Raw genomic sequence first — 22,231 nt, 5'->3', positions numbered from 1 at the left:
GAAAAGTTAATTGATTTAGTCAGCATCATAGAGCTTGTAAATCTGAGACAACATCACAGGTCTTCCTAGGCTTAGCTAAGTACTGTTTCATTACCTCATTTTGTATTTCTCTTTGAGATATTTTATTATGGATTTCTGGGTCTTTATGAAACATAGTTATCTGTTATATCTTTGAGAAAATTGATGTTTTCATGTGATTTTTACTAACCTGTTTTACAATTGTATTGAACAGGGCCAAAAAGGTGACATTGGCCCAACTGGGCCTCCTGGACTTGTAAGTTTTTTGTTTCGGTTTTTATTTATTAAATTTATTAGTGCATTTTAATTTTCATGTTTTAATTACATACTCCGTAACTTTTCCTCATAGAACACAAAATTCCAAGATCAACTTTTCCTGGCTTAAAAGTCTTTACATCCGAAACTTCAGTGATGTTGACCTCCAAGTCTTTGTATTGTTCTGCCTGTATATTACTTCTCCATAATAAAGGTCCAAAATTACGGCATTAGGTTGTTTTGCATCATGATTGCCAAATCATTTCTCAAGTAACCAGCAGGTGGTGCAAGTGTTGCTTACAAAGTTTCAAAAAAAGAAAGTGTTGAGGAACTAGGGGATTGGTCCTTTCCCCTGCAGAGCTCAGGGGAAAGATGGATTTGGTCTTAATAGGTTTTCTCAATTTGTAATTGTCTGATTCACACCTCTTTCTTCCCTGAGTGTGTGCTTTCTAGGAGCTCTTAAGCAGAAATGTAGGAAACTGCTCTGTAAAAGAATACTTGAGGGGTTTACAAATCTTCTGTCATGTTTGCATTCACCATGAAATTCTAGTCAAATATATTTTCATTCTTATTAAGAATAAAATGTCACTGTTGCAGTTGACATATTGGTTTTACTATCATTGAAATTTGCTAAGACTCTTGACTTTAGGCTGCACTGAAGCTGCAAAGGGTCAAGTGCCTATAAAACCTATATGTTCAGACATTTGAATAACATTAATTATTTTTGTCCATAGTGAGTATCAGATATTGATACTTGGTACTTTACCAAATCTAATGAGGAGGTACTTAAAGAAGATCTTAGACAATTTTTATTCACTTGCATTTTAAAATCAGAATTTTACTTCTCTAAGAAGCAATTTCTCTGAAAAATGAAATAAAATTTTGATGATCATCAGAAGAAATGGAAATTTTGAGAGTGCAATCCAATCCAACAGCTCACTTCCCCTTTTGAACTACTATCCCAATTCTAGGTCCCACAAATTTCAGTGTCCATTTGTCTGAATATTTCTTATACCTAAAAGAGCCAGGATAAATATCTCACTTTGCCAGTAGGTGATGATTTCTGTCTCAAACTGATAGTTTCTTAAATGTAAAGCTTACTTTACCTTTATAGCTCTATGAAGTTAATTTATTTATATTTAGATTATTTAATGTCAAATTATTTAGGCATAAGGGTCTAAGAAGATAGAAAGGGAATGATCAGCTAGTTGATTTTAATTAATAAAGCCTTCCTGGTAGAGATGTGTTTTCTTTTTTTTTCTTTTTAAGAAGAAGAAATAAATATGGGTTGACAAAGAGAAAGATTGGGGGAAGGCATTATAGATGTTTAGAATGGCATATTCAAAGGCAAAAGCAGGAATCTGCAAGATGCATGAAGTGATTATAATCAGATCTCACTCTCCTAAAAGGTCATTCAGGACGTGAAACAGGTGAGAGAGGTATTGGGAGTGAGAAGTAACTTGACAGAGTCCAGAGTTAAAAGTGACATCAGATATAGTAAGAAGTAGTGAACAATTTGAATCCTTTAACAGGATAAGTAACACAGAAAAATTGGTTCTTGAGGAAGTGTGTCCAAGTAGTAGATTTGGATTAAATGGGACAAGCTCAGAGTTGCTTCTGTTAGTCCAAGTGTAAGGTAAGGATAGAAGCTGTTGCAACAGGAAAGAAGGGGACACGTTGGAGAGACCTTTTTAGTAAAGAATTATCAGGCTTAGGTGATTGGAATGAATCGAATGTGAATTATAAGATAAGAGACATCAAACATAATTCTAGCTCTGTAAGTCTGGGGCTCAGGAGAGTGGTAATATTAGTACTGGCACTGAACATTTTCTAATCTGTTGAAGCATAGAAGTAATATAGAATATGACTCACAATCTTCGTAAGTAGTCTTGATGATTTTGCATCTGAACACCTTGTGACAATGATACACTGTAATCATATATAGCTGCTAGGTTATTTTCAGAAGAACAAGTCTCTTCCTCTTTGAATTCCTTTATTTTTTTCTTTCATAATAAAGGTGATTCCTAGGCCTGGAACTGGTGTAACTGTAGGAGAAAAAGGAAACATTGGGTTACCTGGCTTGCCTGGAGAAAAAGGAGAGCGAGGAATTCCTGGAATACAGGGTCCACCTGGCCTTCCTGGACCTCCAGGTAAAAGAGACTGTGCTGTACTTAATAGCCCTGAATTTATAGTATATTTACTAATCCAAGTATACAGTATTATCGTACTAGTTCCAGGGTGAGCATGGCAAGGAAGACAGAGGTATTTTTTAATTGACAGAAACTTCTCAACTCTTACTATAGCTTTTCTTACCTGTTTTCTTACCAAGTTTCTTACCTGTACTTTAAAAAAAAAAAGAAAAAAGCAAAGTTACTTGAATAGTGTCCTTTTACCCTAAAAAAATACCATTTCTGCCTTTTGTTATTAATAAATTACACCAAACAGTACTATGATCCAAAAATTAATCATTATACCTTTCATGCTGTTATGAAAGGGAACATTGTGCTAATAATGCCTAGTTATATAAGATTTACTGTATTTTTATATAGGAAATAGCACTATCCACTTAGAATTCCGGAAACATCTACCTAGAAATCCCCATGGTGATTTTGCTGTGCAGTCAAATCTTGGAGCTCACTACTGAGTTTTATATCATTCCTTTGTTGAAGATAACACAGTATAGTAGAGCATTTCTAATTTGGCCACAAACTGAGCAGTACCCTTGTTTAGCATGTTTATTTGGATGTTCTGTGAAATGAGGTGATAGTAAGGATTTATGTAATATTTGAAAAAAAAATCTACAGTATCTGTCACACATACATGTATAATACATTATGGTTACTTTTCCTTCAAAAATATTTGGCTAATGAAATATTAACATGATGAGATGAGTGACACTCAGTGTTCCTCCCAAGGAGAAAGAGAATAAATTGTGGCTCCCATTTCGCTCTAAGTATGCACTTTGGATTTCGAACTTCAAGGTAATGGACTAAACACATACTGTGTCTGGAAAATTGAGATAAGGAATTCTCCAAGGGTGTAGCAGAAAAGTTAAAGTGTTAGATAGTATGAAATAAAATTTAAGACGCACAAAGGATAAACCTAGAAGTCCCAAAATCCAGCATGAAGGAGTTCAAGGAGAGAATAGGACAAGAAGCAATATTTGAAAAATTAATGGCTGAGAACTTCTTTCTATTAAAAAATGATTCCCTGTGAAAAGGCTTATGAATTACGAAGCAAAAGTAAAATAATAATACAAAAATACGTAACTAGACAAATTTTAGGGACATTTTAGAATTTAAGGGTAAAAAGAAATTCTTAAAAACTGAGAGCAAAGGCAGATCACCTACAAAACAGTGAGAATAAGAGGAGGATAATGGAGCACATTTTCAAAGTAATAAGGAAAAATAACTATGAATTTGAGATTCTATATTACATCAAACTATCATCCTAGTGTGAAGATGGGATGCTTAGAAAGTTTACTACCTCCAGATCTTCTCTGAAATAGTTACTGGAGGTTTTACTTCAAGAAGAAGATAATGAATTCAGGATGAAGTTGGCGGTGGGGGTGGGTAAGATATAAGAACCAGTGGTTAGGAAAGATATTGATAAAGTATTTTAAGTCTAAATAAGTATGGATCATAAAAAATAACAGAAGTATTTTAAGTAACAATATGGAAGTATAATTGTACACATGACTAACACAGGATATGGACGTACAGCGAGAATGGGGAAGTGAATGATAAGGTTTTTTGTCTTGTTAGAGGGAGAGAATATAAATATTATTAACTCTCTAAGTTTTTTGAAAAATATAAGTTTTAGTACATAGGTTAAACATTTTAATAGTAACCACTAGGAAAGAATAGAAATAATATACATTACTTACTTGTTGAGGAAAGAAGATGACCAAAAAGCTGGATCTATGTCACACAAATTAGGATTGGGACAAAACAGACACAGATAAACCTGAATAAATAGAAAAAAATAAATAAAATGACAAGAAGAAGTTAAAAATAAATCAGCAACTCCAATAAATGTGAAAGGACTAAACACTGATTAGTAGACAAAAACTAAAATAAAATTAGAATAAAAATATCTGTATGCTGTGCACAGTAGACATATCTAAAGTAAAACAACATAGAAATTTTGAAAATAAAGCAATGGGAAGATATTAAGCAAATGCTACCAAAGGAAAGCTGGTTTAGCAATTCTAATACGGTGTGAAATAGAATTCAATGAAAAAATGCATTAAAAAACAGATATTTCACGTGGATAAATAGACAACTTATACCACAGTGATATAAAGGTCACTAAACTTATGCATCTAAAAATATAGCTTTGAATATGTAAAATGAAAACTGATAAACTACAAGGGATAATTTGGCAACTCCCCAATATATCAAGTAAGTGAAAAATAAAAAGGATATAAATGATTTGAGCAACACAATTAAGCTGTATTTATGGGGGAGAGAGAAAAACTGTGTGCAGCAGAGAATGTACATTCTTTTCAAACACACATGAAGCATTTATAGAAATTGACTCTATTAGACCAGAAAAAATCTTGTAAAATTATATGCGGGCCATGCTCTGTGACCACAGTGAAATGAAGTCAGAAATTAACAACAAAAAGCACCAAATATTTGTATATTAAAGTGCATATTTCTAAATAACTCTAGAGGTAAAGAGAATACAGAAATGGAGATGATGAACTACTAAATGCTAAATAAACAACCCGTATCAAAACTCATGGTACCCTCAATTTATCACAAAATTAGAGATACTGAAAATAAATGACCTAAGTTGGAAAAATAATAAGAAATAAAACAAGCACATGCCATTTGCAGCAACATGCGTGGACCTAGAGATTGTCATACTGAGTGAAATAAGTCAGACAGAGGAAGACAAATATCATATGATAGCGCTTATATGTGGAATCTAAAAACAGGCTACCAATGAACTTATCTACAAAACAGAAATAGAGTTACAGATGTAGAAAACAAACTTATGGTTATCAGGGGGCAAAGGCGGGGAGGGATAAATTGGGAGATTGGGATTGACATATACACACTACTATATACAAAATAGATGACTAACAAGTACCTACAGTACAGCACAGGGAACACTACTCTGTAATGGCCTATATGGGAAAAGAATCTAAAAAAGAGTGGATATATGTATATGTATAACTGATTCACTTTGCTGTACATCTGAAACTAACACAACATTGTAACGCAACTATACTCCAATACAAATTTTTAAAAAAAGCACAAGCAAAATAGATGGAAAAACTTGAGAAAGGTAAAAATAAAATATGGTCAAGATAAAGGGAAGAGAAGGCACAAATAAAATCAGTAAAGAAAAAAGATTATTACCATAACTACAATTAAAATTTTTAGATTACAAGATAACTCTAAAACTATGTCAATATATTTTAAATTCTAGGTGAAATATACAGTCCTCATGAAACAGAAAACATAAAGTAATAAAATTTTCCCGAGAAAGTAGGACACCTAAGTAGATCAATTACCATAGAAGATTTTGAAACGTTAATGGTCTCCATGAAAAAGCATTGGTTTTGTGGGTGGTTTTATAGAGTTTTATGGATGAAATCTACCAGGTTCTTGAGCAGGTGATTCTCATAGTTTATAAACTGTTTCAGAACATTTTTTTAAAAAGGAAATTCAGTTTAGCAGTATCAATACCAAACCACCAAGGAGATACACTGGAAATAACTATAGTTCAATATCACTTATGAATGTGTAAGTAACAATCTTAAATAAAATACTATCAAATCAATCCAGAAGTATATTAAACAATATGATATATGACCAAATAGATTTTACCCTAAGATTGCAAGGATGGTTCAACATCACTGTCATTGACCACACTGACGTATTAAAAGAGAATAGGCCAATAGATGCAAAGAAAACAGTAAAATTCAATACATACTCATTTTTAAAAGGAAAAAAAAATCCTTAAACTAAGATTAGGGACTTCCCTGGTGATGCAGTGGTTAAGAATCCGCCTGCCAATGCAGGGGACATGGGTTGGAACCCTGGTCCAGGAAGATCCCACATGCCATGGAGCAGCTAAGCCCATGCGCCACAAGTCCCGAGCCCATGCACCTAGAGCCTGTGCTGCGCAGCAAGAGAAGCCACTACAATGAGAAGCCCACGCACCACAATGAAGAGCAGCCCCTGCTCGCCGCAACTAGAGAAAGCCCACACTCAGCAACGAAGACCCAACATAGCCATACATAAACAAATAAATAAATATATTTAAAAAAACAACTAAGATTAAAAGGGAGCTGTTTTGAAGACCTAAATAGACATTTCTCCAAAGAAGACATACAGATGGCCAAGAGGCACATGAAAAGCTGCTCAACATCGCTAATTATTAGAGAAATGCAAATCAAAACTACAATGAGGTATCACCTCACACCAGTTAGAATGGGCATCATCAGAAAATCTACAAACAACAAATGCTGGAGAGGGTGTGGAGAAATGGGAACCCTTTTGCACTGTTGGTGGGAATGTAAATTGATACAGCCACTATGGAGAACAGTATAGAGGTTCCTTAAAAAACTAAAAATAGAATTACCATATGACCCAGCAATCCCACTACTGGGCATATACCCAGAGAAAACCACAATTCAAAACGACACATGCACCCCAGTGTTCATTGCAGCACTATTTGCAATAGCCAGGTCATGGAAGCAACCTAAATGCCCATTGACAGATGAATGCATAAAGAAGATGTGGTACATATATACAATGGACTATTAGACATAAAAAGGAACGAAACTGGGTCATTTGTAGAGACGTGGATGGATCTAGAGACTGTCATACAGAGTGAAGTAAGAGAAAAACATATTGTATATTAACACATATATGTGGAATCTAGATATTGTATATTAACACATATATGTGGAATCTAGATGAACTGGTTTGCAAGGCTGAAATAGAGGCACAGATGTAGAGAACAAACGTATGGACACGAAGCGGGGAAAGTGGTGGGGGGTGGGGTGTTGTGATGAATTGGGAGATTGGGATTGACATATATACACTAATATGTATAAAATGGATAACTAATAAGAACCTGCTGTATAAAAATATAAAATAAAATTCAGAAAAATAAAAAAGGAACTGTCTTGGGCTTCCCTGGTGGCACAGTAGTTAAGAATCCCCCTGCCAATGCAGGGGACACGGGTTCGAGCCCTGGTCCGGGAAGATCCCACATGCCATGGAGCAACTAAGCCTGTGCACCACAACTACTGAGCCTGCGCTCTAGCACCCGTGAGCCACTACTGAAGCCCGTGCGCCTAGAGCCCGTGCTCCACAACAAGAGAAGCCACCGCAATGAGAAGCCCACGCACCTTCATGAAGAGTAGCCCCCGCTCGCCGCAACTAGAGAAAGCCACACACAACAACAAAGAACCAAAGTAGCCAAAAGTAAATAAATAAAATAAATAAATTTATATAAATAAAAGGGAACTGTCTTAACTTGATGACAGAATATAAGACTTGATGCCTTATATTCTCTTGAAGCTATCTACTTCATATGGGAAGTACAGGACTGTTCGGGAAATGTCATACTTTTTGGTGAAACATCAGGAGCATTCTCATTAAAGTCAAAAATCAGAAAAAGATATGGTCACCAGGGCTTCCCTGGTGGCGCAGTGGTTGAGAGTCCACCTGCCGATGCAGGGGACATGGGTTAGTGCCCCGGTCCGGGAAGATCCCACATGCCGCGGAGCGGCTGGGCCCGTGAGCCATGGCTGCTGAGGCTGTGCGTCCGGAGCCTGTTCTCCACAACGGAAGAGACCACAACAGTGAGAGGCCTGCGTACCATAAAAAAAAAAAAAAAAAAAAAAAAAAAAAAAAGATATGGTCACCAATACTGTTTGATCTTATACTGAAGATCCCAGCCAGCATACTAAGTCTGGAAAAAAAAGAGGTGTATGGATAAAAAACAAAAAGCAAACCAAATTTTGGTTATTTACAGGCCATGTGATAATCTACCCATAGAGCCTAAAAGAATCAAATGACAAATTACCAGAACTTAGAATGTTTGCAAGGTAGCCAAATATGAGTTGCAAACTTAAATAACTTACCTTCCTCTAAACCAGCAATAAAATAATTAAACGTACAAGAGGACAAAATCCAGTTAACAAAAATAACAGTCATAAAACTGACATTAGCAATCAAATTTACCCATGAATAAACCAAAGATGTGTAAGATCTCTTTCATAACTTTGTAAACTACTATTAAATAATATAAAATTAATAAATGGAAAGATATAATAATTATTACTTGATGCGAGAACTCAATATTATATACAGGCGATTCTACCAAAATTTAATCTTTAAATTCAAATTAATCTCATTCAAAATTACAATGGCTTTTTAAAATGAAACTGACAAGCTGACTCTGAAATTCACTTGGAAGAGTAAATTTGTAAGTGTAGTGAAGATGGTTTTAAAAAGAACAAAGATGGGTATATTTTCCTTACCAGTTTTGCAAACATTATAAAGCTGTAGTAATGAAAAAGTGTGTTAATGGTGCAGGAACAGATAGTGGAACAGAAGAAAGTCCAGAAACAGAGCCACGTTTACATGAGAACTTTGAGATGCCTCTTTTTTTTCCTGTAAATGGCTTCCTGGTATTTCTGAGATTAAAAAATCATAGTCAAAGGAGAGTGAGTAGAGAGTTAGTTATTAGTACATTTCCAAAAGTAATAAAGCTACTTTAAATTAGTCTTTCTTATACTCAAAGTAGTACTTACATTATTGGAACTTTCCATCTTTTCTCTAGATGTTGATTCTCATAGAAAAAACTAAGAACATAACTGGTGTTATACATTAAAGGAAGATCTTATCATTACTTAATGTCTCATTGAGACCTAAAGTAATATGTCTAAAATAAGATCATTTTGATCACTTTTAATGGGTATTTGTTTTTATCTTAGGACTTGCAGTTACAGGTCCTCCTGGGCCCCCTGGCTTTCCTGGGGAAAGGGGCCAGAAAGGGGATGAAGGTCCACCTGGAATTTCCATTCCTGGATCTCCTGGACTTGATGGACAGCCTGGGGCTCCTGGCCTTCCAGGGCCTCCTGGCCCTCCTGGCCCTCACATCCCTCCTAGTAAGCTATAGTTTTTTCCTGTTAAGTTCTATTGTTGTTTTTGTTTTGTCTTTATTTATAAGTGAATCTAGCTGAAGGTTGACATCATTCTTTGTATTTCTGATAGCTAAATATTCTTCCACTGCTTCTACTTTTGATTTTTGGTGATTCTTTGATATTTAGATTTGTTCTTCAAATTATCACTAATATTATATCTTCCTTTTGTTTATAGGTAGTTGTATTAATGCAGAGAAATAACTGAAAATAGATCTCTTTTTTCCTAGCCTATCACACTTTCTCTTTGTTGTCTTCTGGATATTTTACAAAAATTGGCTTGCTGTTCTTGTTTTATCTTATCTCAGGTGATGAGGTATGTGAAGCAGGCCCTCCTGGCCCTCCAGGATCTCCAGGTGATAGAGGACTCCAAGGAGAACAAGGAGTGAAAGGTTTGATTCCCATATTCCTTCATCCTTTGAAATCATCAGCAAAATCCCCTATGTCCTCCATCCTACCTCAGCCACTCACTCCCATGGTCATACCCCAAGACCACACGTTACCAGTAGTGCACACTTCCATATTTTGATTTCCCGAATCTCATTTTGTGACCACTACATCCTATCTTTCTAGCTTACTACCTCTAATAACCTGACTCCAACATTACTTCACACTCACTGAAACCTACCAACTTTGATTGTCCCTCAACCTTTTGATGTCCTTTCTGCTCTCTTAACCCAGCTTAAATTCCATAATCAATCTCATACATAAACTCTTGACACCTTTGCCCTCCTCTCCTGCCATTGTACTCACTTCAAACAAAAACACAGCCCTGGTAATTCCAAATTACCACCTCTTCTGAGCCTGTGCCTTCTCTCTTCAAACTTCTAACACCTCCTCTTCCATTCTTATTTTAGGATTGTGACTTTGCTTTCTCTTCCACTGACCAATTGAAGCAATAACAAGAGAACTTTCACAGATTGCCGCCACCACCATATTTACCCACCTATTTGCATCTTGCCCCTATATTCTGCCTTCCTGCCTATTATTGTCACTGCTCCTGTCTAAAGCAGTTCTTCTGTTTGTACAATAGATTCAGTTTCCTCTTGTTCTCCCCCAAAAATTCATTCCAGAAATTCTTGTCACTCCCATATCATCAATTTTCCCCTTTTACTGGATCATTCCCAGCAGTATACAAATATGCTTTTTTCACCCATCTAAAAATATTTTATCATAATCCCACTTCCCCTGCCTGATACTACGCCATTCCTCTGCTTCCATTTGGAGCAAAACTCTTCAAGAATTTTCTACTCACTGTCTCTAGGTAACTCTACTCTCATTTTCTCTTAAACATACTCCTCAGGACTTCACTCCCCTCCCCCAACCACTCCATAGATGCTGCTTTTGTCAAAGTCATCAGCAGCCTGTTCACTGCCAATTCAAATATCAAGTCTCAGTCCATTATTTCCTTGATTTTTCCATTCTTTAACACTTTCTTCACTTGGTTTTCAGTATATTACATGCTCTGTTTTTCTTCCTACCTTCCTGGCATATCGTATATATTAGATATAGATATAGGTATAGATATGTCTCTCTCTATATATAGATATGTCTCCTCCTAGATATACTTTGTCTCTATATGTATATCTCTCCGTATGTATGTCTATCTATTACCTCCCATGTAACTACTGTCTAAATCAAAATATAGAACTTTTCCAAGACTCTAGAAGACTCTCTTGTGTATCCTATACAGCACTCCCAAAGGTAACCACTGTTGTATCCTCAATCAAACAGTTTGCCTAACTTTGAACTTTGTATAAATGGAATCATACAGTATGGGCTCTTTTATGTCTTAATATTTTATCTGGTTTCTTTTGCTTAATATTATATCTGTGAGGTATATCCATATTTTTGTTTGTAGCAGTATTTTTTCACTGCTCTTTGGTATTTCATTGAATGAATATTCCTATTCCTATTCATCCATTCTAATGTTAATGGACATTTGGTCTGGGGCTATTATGAATAAAGCTGCTATGAACATTCATATATATATATATATATATAGTAGGACATAAGCATTCATTTCTGTTGTGTAAACCTGGTAATGGAATTGCTGGATCATAAGGTAGATGTATCTTTGATTCCATAGATACCACCAAACCATTTTACAAAGAGGATTTAGTTTCCATTTTCCTCACAACTTATTGATGCTGAGCCTCTTTTCTTATAGTCTGTACATTCTTTTTGTAAAATACCTATCTTCTTCTATTTTAATTGGGTTGTTGGATATATGTATCACAAATATATTCTCCCATTCTGTGACTTGCTTTTTTACTCGCGTCTTTTCTTGAACAGAAGTTGTTAATTAAAAGAAGTCAAATTATTAATGTCCTCGTTTATGGTTAGTGCTGTTTATGTCCTGTTTTAGAAATCTTTGCTTATCCCAAGGACCTGATGATATTCCTCTATGTTTTCTTCTAAAAGCTTTATCGTTTTTGCCTTTTACATTTCGACCTTTGATCTGTCATGGAGTCATCCTTGATTCCCTTCTTCTTTTGAATTCTATATGATCCATGAGAAAACCCTATTGGCTCTACTTTCAAATATGTCCAGAATCTAACCAATTCTCATCATGTTCATTGCTGTCACTCTGGAATGAGCTACTATCTCTCCTAGATCACTTCAGCAGTAGCCACTTATGTGTTTACCCTGTTTCCATCCTTGTACTTAGATTATATTATTAACATAGCAACCAGAGTCATCCTTTTAAAACTTAAGTCATATCATGTTGCTTTTCTGTTTAATTTCTTCTCCTAAATTCTCATTTCACTCACAGTAAAAGCCACAGTCTTTGTGGTGGCCTATGTGATATTTTATGATATGCCACTTGTTATAACCTGTTAACTGTCTGACCTGGTTCCCCTTCCTCACTGTACTCCCACAATCTGTTCTCCTTGATGTTCCTTCTATATACCAAACATGGCTACTCTTTCTACCTGGACTGCACTATAGTCGTTATGCACGTGCCATGTCCTTTAAGTTTTTTTAATCACGTGTCATCTTCTCAATGAGGTCTTATCCTGACCACCCTATTTAAAATTGCAACCTGCCACCCACCCCTAAGCATATCCAATTTCACTTACCCAGCCACTGGTAGAATGTAAACACTGTGAAGGTATGGATTTTGTCTGTTTTGTTTATCAATGTATTACAAACTCCTCGAACAGTGCTTGACACATAGTAGGTGCTCAGTAAATATTTATCAAGTAAATTGATTCTAGATATAGGCTTCTCCAGCTACACTGTTAGGTAGGAATATTGTCCCTTAGTGCTAACTTCTTTAGAACCTATCTAAAGAAGGTATATGTACCCCTTCAAGTAAAATTTGTTTTTTATTATGGTTTTCTCTAGGTGACAAAGGTGACACCTGCTTCAACTGTATTGGAACTGGTGTTTCAGGGCCTCCAGGTGAACCTGGTTTGCCAGGTCTTCCAGGTCCCCCAGGTAACACATTCTTCCTCAGGGCAACCTTAAAAATATTTCTTGGCTAGATATTAGTGAGCTTATAGTTTTAAATGATGCCAGTGTCTCATTTTATGACTAGTCACTCACATCCATAAATAATTAAATATGAAATGTCATATCTGCTGTGAAATAAATTATGCTCTTGTTTCCAGTAGCTGAAGCTACCAACATTTTCTATTAAAGAATTTCGACAGTATTACTCCAGGAAAAGTATCTTCCTTATTTTCCATATGGTGAGGAAAATAACTTATACAGAGTCAGACTTCTTTATTCCAGAAAACTGGGGAAAATGTTCATAATACCTGACCCCTGAATATGGTTTTCAGTGGCCAAGATTCTAGTCATTGGGATGTATCACATGTTGTCATTACGAAACGGTCTTCTACCAGAGTTTGGCAATCAACTGCCAATATTCCTCTTTATTTTTTTTAATTTTTAAAAATTAAAATATTTAAAATGTTCTTTCTTTTTTAAAAAAATTTTTATTGGAGTATAGTTGATTTAAATGTTGTGTTAGTTTCATGTGCAGCAAAGTGAATCAGTTATACATATACATATATCCAGTCTTCTTTAGATTCTTTTCCCATTATAGGCCATTACAGAGTATTGAGTAGAGTTCCCTGTGCTATACAGTAGGTCCTTATTAGTTATCTCTTTTATGTATAGTAGTGTGTATATGTCAATTCCAGCCTCCTAATTTATCCCCCTCCTCCCTTACCCCCCTTGTAGCCATAAGTTTATTTTCTTCATCTGTAACTCTGTTTCTGTTTTGTAGATAAGTTCATTTGTACTCTGTTTGTAAATTCCACATATAAGTGATATCATATGATATTTGTCTTCCTCTTTCTATATATAACTCCCCCTTCCCCATTTCCAACTCTTTTACTCAACTGCCTCTTGAGGTTTCCCAGGATTATATTCTCTTGAAATCACACTTCATGTCTGAGTCAGTCAGGGCTGAGAGTAGATACCAGATCTCTTACCTTTCTGTCTAGTGTGTCTGCCAAACACACTTTTGGTGTTTGGAAATAGATTTTCAGCCAGTCTTATAGCTGCCCCTAGAAGTTAAGCATCTAGCCTTGTACTTCCAGTCTAGTGGTTTTCAAACTTGGGAGTGCATCAGAATTACTTGGAGGGCTTGTTAAAACCCAGATTCCTGGGTCCCACCCCCCAAAATTTCTGATTCAGTAGACCTGGGGTGGAGGGCCCAAGAATTAGCATTTCTAACCAGTGCCCAGGTGATGCTGATGCAGCTGGTCCAGGGACCCATTTTGAGAGCACTGCTTTAGTAATATTTTCTCTAGTCTTTGAGCACCAATCCTTTCTCATAAACCAAATTTTAGGGAGTGACAAACCAAAGAAAGAACTGGTAGGAATCTAGGAAAATTGTTTAAGTAAGAACAAAGAAAGATACACAGACTTTGTCCTTATCTCCTTCTCACCTTGGCAATGGGGTGGTTATAAGAGCAGAGCATTTCTGTGCATAGTACTTGGTAGCTGCGAACTCTGAGAGGATTTGGAATTGGAAATACCTAAGGATACAATGCTGTATGTACCAGGAAATGTTAGCTTTACCTAAAAGAAAGGATGATCTCCTCGCCTTCAGAGCATAGAATAGAAAGATCAAAATGTGACTTGTTAAATGGGATTGAATGGCATTCTTATTTTTAATTAATTAATTAATTAATTTATTTATTGGCTGTGTTGGGTCTTCACTGCTGCAGTGGGCTTTCTCTAGTTGTGGCGAACGCGGGCTACTCTTCGTCGCGGTGCATGGGCTTCTCATTGCGGTGGCTTCTCTTGTTGCGGAACATGGTCTCTAGGCGTTCGGGCTTCAGTAGTTGTGGCACGCGGGCTCAGTAGTTGTGGCTCGCAGGCTCTAGAGCTCAGGCTCAGCAGTTGTGCCGCATGGGCTTAGTTGCTCCACGGCATGTGGGATCTTCCCAGACCAGGGATCAAACCCGTGTCCCCCACATTGGTGCATTGGCAGGCAGATTCTTAACCACTGCACCACTGGGGAAGTCTGGCATTCTTATTTTAAAACTTGACTTCCTGACTTGCTGATTTTTATATGAGCTTTGTCAGGATTTCAAGCTCAAAGCTCACATTATTCTGTGTGTGTGTGTGTGTGTGTGTGTGTGTGTGTGTGTGTGTGTGTATTAGGATCTCTTGGTTTCCCTGGACAGAAGGGTGAAAAAGGACACGCTGGTGCAACCGGTCCCAAAGGATTAACAGTAAGTTTTGAGTATATCATATAACAGAAGAAGTAGAAGAAACCTATTTACACTTTGATTTTCACTTGTGGATATATATAAAAGAAATTTAGTTTTCTTATTATGATATATTTGATTCTTTCGCTCGCGCTGACTCATATGTCTCACTTGACTCATAGCTTGGTACACTAAGTGTTATTGGGCAGGTTGATGGGATAAACTGGAGAAAGTATTAGAAAAAAAGAAACTGAGTTTCTTTTTCTCTCTCTTCTTTTTCCCCTCTTTATTGCCCCCCCCCTCAGGGCATACCAGGAGCTCCAGGTGCTCCAGGCTTTCCCGGACCTAAAGGTGAACCTGGTGACGTCCTCACTTTTCCAGGAATGAAGGGTGACAAAGGAGATTTGGGTTCTCCTGGAGCTCCAGGGCTTCCTGGTTTACCTGGCACCCCTGGACAGGATGGATTGCCAGGGCTTCCTGGCCCCAAAGGAGAACCTGTGAGTTGGTTTGATATTCTTGGTTTTGTCATGTCAAATTGTTAGTGATGTTTCCTAGGATAGGCCTGGTGCTGAGATGAACATGTAATCAATGCTTAAAAGAATGTGATTATATATAGTAATGGTACATTGTTATTGACTACATAGGGTTTCTTTACAGTTCTTTTCTCAGTGGTTTTATTAATTATTTCTGCTTAACCCACTGCTATATTGAGTAATATTTGCTATGACTAGGTAGGCAGGAGGTTAAGATGCTTATGGGCCACTGTGAGGTTCCCCTTTTCTTATCCCACATAGCCTTGTCTGGTTTTTTTTAGACCGGACAACAAAAGACTAATTTGGTTTTTATATAAAGTAAGCTTAGAGATTAGTGTGAGTAGATGGCCGTGTGAAATGTGCCGTGGAGCCTACAGATTGAAGATAAATGAGTAGATTCTTATTTTGTGCACAACACACAGCCCAGGATATTTAGGTAGAAAGTGCTGTTTTATTAAATGTTAGCTAGGCTGTAAACTTCTTGACTTCATGAACACAGAGATTTTTGCCAATTTTTATTCTTTGCTTTATCACCAGCACCTGGCACATAGTAGGAACTCAAAAATATTTGTTAAAAGAATGAATAAGTAGAGTGAGCACACATACCACCCGATAATAACACACACTTATGTAGTTTTTAAGAACTATTTGTGGCTGTATCATTTCTCTAGTTGTACTTAGTAATACCAACCTACAGATAGCTGTTATATCTATGTTTCTGTATTAAATTTTTCCCTTTTCAGGGTGGAATTGCTTTTAAGGGTGAAAGAGGTCCCCCTGGGAACCCAGGTTTGCCAGGTCTCCCAGGAAATAGGGGGCCTATGGGCCCTCTTGGTTTTGGCCCTCCAGGCCCACCAGGTGAAAAAGGCATACAAGGTGTAGCAGGAAATCCAGGCCAGCCAGGAATACCAGGTGACTTTATTATGGTTGTTTTGTTTTTAGTTTGGTGCTTAAAAGCAGAAATGTATTTATTATCTTTTGGCCATTCTTGGCTTCTTTTTATGAGAGTTGTGTTTCCGTCGCCATTTATATTTGGGCCTTTTCGGAGTTTCTTAGCAGGGAAACATAAATGTGTGTGTGTGTGTGTGTGTTTTAAGAGGGGCTTCTCTTTAAATTTTTTGACTATATTTATTGTTACTGTTGTTGTTTTTAAGTGCATGATATATATAATGTACATGATATATAAAATGCAAAGTTTAACAAATATAATGGAAACACACACATAACGACCACACACGTCAAGAAACAACATTGCCAGCATCCTCGAAACCCCTATCCTCCTCTCTCTGTTCTTTCCTGATCATAATCCCCTTCCATTTCTCCAAAGGTAAACACTGTCCTGACTTTTGCATAATTTCCTTCCATATACAGTTTTATCACCTAGATATGTATTCCTATCAAAGTACTTTAATTATGCTTCTTTTTGAGTGTTATATTAATGGAAGCATAGGGTAAGTATTCTTTATGTTAACTTTGTGTATGGATATAGCATATTCATTTTCACTGCTGTACAGTATCCCACTGTGTGTGTGTGTGTATCACCGTTGCTTTATGCATTCTATTGTTAATGGACAGTTGAGTTATTTATAGTTCAGGCCTATTATGAATAATGCTTCTATGTGCATTCTTTTATATATATTTCTGGTGTACATGTGCATACACTGCTCTGTGACAGAGATCAGCAAACTACAACTCTGGCCCTCCACATGTTGTCATAAATGAAAAGTTTATTTGAACACATCCACAGCCATTCACTATTGTTTATGCTTGCTTTTGCACTACTACTGCAGAGTTGTTGTTGCTACAGAGACCAGATGGCCCACAAAGCCTAAAGTATATGCTGTCTGGTCCTTTACAGAAAAAATTTGCCAATCCCTAGATTAGCATTCTTGAGACATAGAATAAATGCATCTTCAGCTTTACTAGATAATTCCAAACTACGTCCAAAGCAATTGTACCAATTTATACTCCCACCAGCAGTACTAGAGGTTTCTTGTTGCTCTGTATCCTCATAAGTATTTTGTATTGTTAGACTTTTTCATTTTTGCCAGTCTGTTGAGTGTAATATATCTCATGGCAGTTTTATTTTATATTTCTCTGATTATATTAATGTTTACCACCTTTTCATATGTTTGTTGACCATTTGAATTTCTCTTTGTGAAATGTCTATTCAAGTGTTTTGACCATTTTTTCTTTTGGATTGTTTCTTTTTCTTATTGATTTGGAGGAATATATATGTGTGTGTGTGTGTGTGTGTGTGTGTGTGTATATATATATATAATTTGTATTAGTTCTTTATTAGCTATTTATTTTGTAAAATCTTAATTCACTATGACTTGCCATTTTCACTCTCTGTATGGTGTCTTCAATGAACAGAAATCACTTTGAATGTAGTCAAATATATCAACCTTTTCTCTCTCATGGTTAGTGCTTTTTATGTCATGTTTAAGAAATCCATCTTTGTCCTGAGCCTATTTCAAATTCTTATTTCAATTAATGAGAAGTAGTTGTACTTGGACTTTGTACACATAAAACCTTAACCAAAACTAGTTAACCAAAAATAAGTATTTTTCTTTTGACCTACATTTAGAAAATATTTTTATAGATGCCTAATATTTTTATAGATGCCATCTTCATGGAAACCCTTAATACTGTCATCTACTTTTATCTTTGAAATTTCATCCTTCTGTTTAGTATCTTCCTTGAAAATATATACAGGATTGTTTTTCTCATGGATTTTTGTTAGTTTGAATTTTTAGAAGATTGTAAATACTTTCTTTTTTGTTTTAATTAGCGGAGATCTTTAGTCAAGTGAATACTTCCCATTCACTATTAATTCCCACTTGTTCTTAGGTCCTAAAGGTGATCCAGGTCAGACCATAACACAGCCAGGGAAGCCTGGCTTGCCTGGTAACCCAGGCAGAGATGGTGAAGTAGGTCTTCCAGGTATGTGAGGAATTTATTCGACCATGTCTTCAACACTTCTTGGTTTCTGTCTTTGGCTACTTCCAAAAAACTGCTGTTTCTCCGTAGGTGAACCTGGACTCCCAGGCCAGCCAGGCTTGCCAGGTATACCTGGTAGCAAAGGAGAACCAGGTATCCCTGGAATTGGGCTTCCTGGACCACCTGGTCCCAAAGGTATGTAGGACTGGGTAGCAGGCAAGGTAGGTTAGCTGGTTAGTATGATATTATTCTTTGATATAGCTCACAAAACAGATAAAGTATATTCGTGCAACTTTTTTCTATGTGCAATAAAGAATGTAAGGGAAAAGTCACAGCATGTATGTACTATAGTTTCATTGTCTTTATGTAAAACATTCCAGACAAGAAAATATCTAAATCCTAGATATGCAAAAATGATATACAAGCTTTAAATATCACAGTAATTATTGTCTTTTGTGTTCACCACTGTATTTTCAGGGCTCAGAAAAGTCCTGGCACATATTAAGTGCTCAATAGATATTTGTTAAATGAATGAATTGTATTAAACAGAAAACAGATTTATTGCACACTTATATCCAAGTAATGTTTTATCCTAAATCATATTCTCTTGATTTACTGAAATTTTTAGGGCTGTTGCTTCAGTTATGCTTTATTCTTCACAGAATTTCTTTTCTCATGAATGGCAAGAGTGTACATTGGTCTGAGATCAGTGCTTAAACATGTCCTTACTCATTTATGCTACATGACTTCAAAGGAGTCAGATTTGATTTTATGTGTATATATGTGTATAATATCTGCGATTTTTTTTACATCTTTATTGGAGCATAATTGCTTTACAATGGTGTGTTAGTTTCTACTTTATAACAAAGTGAATCAGCTATACGTATACATATATCACCATATCCCCTCCCTCTTGCGTCTCCCTCCCACCCTCCCTATCCCACCCCTCTAGGTGGTCACAAAGCACTGAGCTGATCTCCCTGTGCTATGTGGCTGCTTCCCACTAGCTCTCTATTTTACATTTGGTAGTGTATATATGTCCATGCCACTCTCTCACTCCGTCCCAGCTTACCCTTCCCCATCCCCGTGTCCTCAAGTCCATTCTCTACATCTGCATCTTTATTCCTGTCCTGCCCCTAGATTCTTCACATCCATTTTTTTTTTTAGAGTCCATATATATGTGTTAGCATACGGTATTTGTTTTTCTCTTTCTGACTTACTTCACTCTGTATGACAGTCTCTAGGTCCATCCACCTCACTACAAATAACTCAATTTTGTTTCTTTTTATGGCTGAGTAATTTGCATTGTATATATGTGCCACATCTTCTTTATCCATTCATCTGTCGATGGACATTTAGGTTGCTTCCATGTCCTGGCTATTGTAAATAGTGCTGAAATGAACATTGTGGTACATGACTCTTTTTGAATTATGGTTTTATCAGGGTATATGCCCAGTAGTGGGATTGCTGGGTTGTATGGAAGTTCTATTTTTAGTTTTTTGAGGAACCTCCATACTGTTCTCCATAGTTGCTGTATCAATTTACATTCCCACCAACAGTGCAAGAAGGTTCCCCTTTATCCACACCCTCTCCAGCATTTATTTTTTTGTAGATTTTTTGAAGATGGCCATTCTGACTGGTGCGAGGTGATAACCTCATTGTAGTTTTGATTTGCATTTCTCTAATGATTAGTGATATTGCGCATCCTTTCATGTGTTTGTTGGGGATCTGTATATCTTCTTTGGAGAAATGTCTATTTAGGTCTTCTGCCCATTTTTGGATTGGGTTGCTTGTTTTTTTGATATTGAGCTACATGAGCTGCTTATAAATTTTGGAGATTAATCCTTTGTCAGTTGCTTCATTTGCATATATTTTCTCCCATTCTGAGGGTTGTCTTTTCGTCTTCTTTATGTTTTCCTTTGCTGTGCAAAAGCTTTGCAGTTTCATTAGGTCCCATTTGTTTATTTTTGTTTTTATTTCCATTTCTCTAAGAGGTGGGTCAAAAAGGATCTTGCTGTGATTTATGTCATAGAGTGTTCTGCCTATGTTTTCCTCTAAGAGTTTGATAGTGTCTGGCCTTACATTTAGGTCTTGAATCCATTTTGAGTTTATTTTTGTGTATGGTGTTAGGGAGTGTTCTAATTTCATTCTTTTACATGTAGCTGTCCAGTTTTCCCAGCACCACTTATTGAAGAGGCTGTCTTTTCTCCATTGTATATTCTTGCCTCCTGTATCAAAAATAAAGTGACCATATGTGTGTGGGTTTATCTCTGGGCTTTCAATCCTGTTCCATTGGTCTATATTTCTGTTTTTTGTGCCAGTACTATACTGTCTTGATTACTGTAGCTTTGTAGTATAGTCTGAAGTCCGGGAGGCTGATTCCTCCAGCTCCATTTTTCTTTCTCAAGATCGCTTTGGCCATTCTGGGTCTTTTGTGTTTCTATACAAATAGTGAAATTTTTTGTTTTAGTTCTGTGAAAAATGCCATTGGTAGTTTGATAGGGATTGCATTGAATCTGTAGATTGCTTTGGGCAGTATAGTCATTTTCACATTGTTGATTCTTCCAGTCCAAGGGCATGGTATATCTCTCCATCTGTTTGTATCATCTTTAATTTCTTTCATCAGTGTCTTATAGTTTTCTGCATACAAGTCTTTTTTCTCCTTAGGTAGGTTTATTCGTAGGTATTTTATCCTTTTGGTTGCAATGGTAAATGGGAGTGTTTCCTTAATTTCTCTTTCAGATTTTTCATCATTAGTATATAGGAATGCAAGAGATTTATGTGCATTAATTTTGTATCCTGCTACTTTGCTAAAATTCATTGATTAGCTCTAGTAGTTTTCTGGTAACATCTTTAGGATTCTCTATGTATAGTATCATGTCATCTGCAAACAGTGACAGTTTTCCCTCTTCTTTTCCAATTTGGATTCCTTTTATTTCTTTTTCTTCTCTGATTGCTGTGGCTAAAACTTCCAAAACTATGTTGAATAATAGTGGTGAGAGTGGACAATCTTGTTACTGATCTTAAAGGAAATGGTTTCAGTTTTTCACCATTGAGAACGATGTTGGCTGTGGGTTTGTCATATTTGGGCTTTATTATGTTGAAGTAAGTTCCCTCTGTGTCTACTTTCTGGAGGGTTTTTATCGTAAATGGGTGTTGAATTTTGTCAAAAGCTTTTTCTGCATCTATTGAGAGGATCATACGGTTTTTCTCCTTCAATTTGTTAATATGGTTTATCACATTGATTGATTTGCATATATTGAATCCTTGCACTTCTGAGATAAACCCCACTTCATCATGTTGTATGATCCTTTTAATGTGCTGTTGGATTCTGTTTGCTAGTATTTTTTGAGAATTTTTGCATCTATGTTCATCAGTGATATTGGCCTGTAGTTTTCTTTCTTTGTGACATCTTGGTCTGGTTTTGGTATCAGGGTGATGGTGGCCTCATAGAATGAGTTTGGGAGGGTTCCTCCCTTTGTTATATTTTGGAAGAGTTTGAGAAGGATAGGTATTAGCTCTTCTCTAAATGTTTGAAAGAATTTGCCTGTGAAGCCATCTGGTCCTGGGCTTCTATTTGTGGGAAGATTTTTAATCACAGTCTCAATTTCAGTGCTTGTGATTGGTCTGTT

General features: G+C 36.4%; 1 protein-coding gene across 1 annotated transcript in view; it reads left to right on the top strand.

Annotated features, from left to right (window-relative positions):
• The window catches only part of COL4A5 (collagen type IV alpha 5 chain), a 217,903-nt gene that overhangs the window by 127,154 nt on the left and 68,518 nt on the right, over positions 1–22,231 (top strand). Inside the window, exons 18-27 of the mRNA XM_060002285.1 lie at positions 233–274; positions 2,291–2,423; positions 9,242–9,415; positions 9,757–9,840; positions 12,800–12,892; positions 15,077–15,147; positions 15,429–15,620; positions 16,400–16,568; positions 18,510–18,602; positions 18,690–18,794. Coding sequence (XP_059858268.1) covers positions 233–274; positions 2,291–2,423; positions 9,242–9,415; positions 9,757–9,840; positions 12,800–12,892; positions 15,077–15,147; positions 15,429–15,620; positions 16,400–16,568; positions 18,510–18,602; positions 18,690–18,794 — 1,156 coding nt within the window. The remainder of the gene's footprint in view (positions 1–232; positions 275–2,290; positions 2,424–9,241; positions 9,416–9,756; positions 9,841–12,799; positions 12,893–15,076; positions 15,148–15,428; positions 15,621–16,399; positions 16,569–18,509; positions 18,603–18,689; positions 18,795–22,231) is intronic.

Source organism: Delphinus delphis, chromosome X, assembly GCF_949987515.2.
Source record: "Delphinus delphis chromosome X, mDelDel1.2, whole genome shotgun sequence".
NCBI classification, from domain to species: domain Eukaryota; kingdom Metazoa; phylum Chordata; class Mammalia; order Artiodactyla; family Delphinidae; genus Delphinus; species Delphinus delphis.
This window is presented reverse-complemented; position numbering and strand designations above follow the sequence as displayed.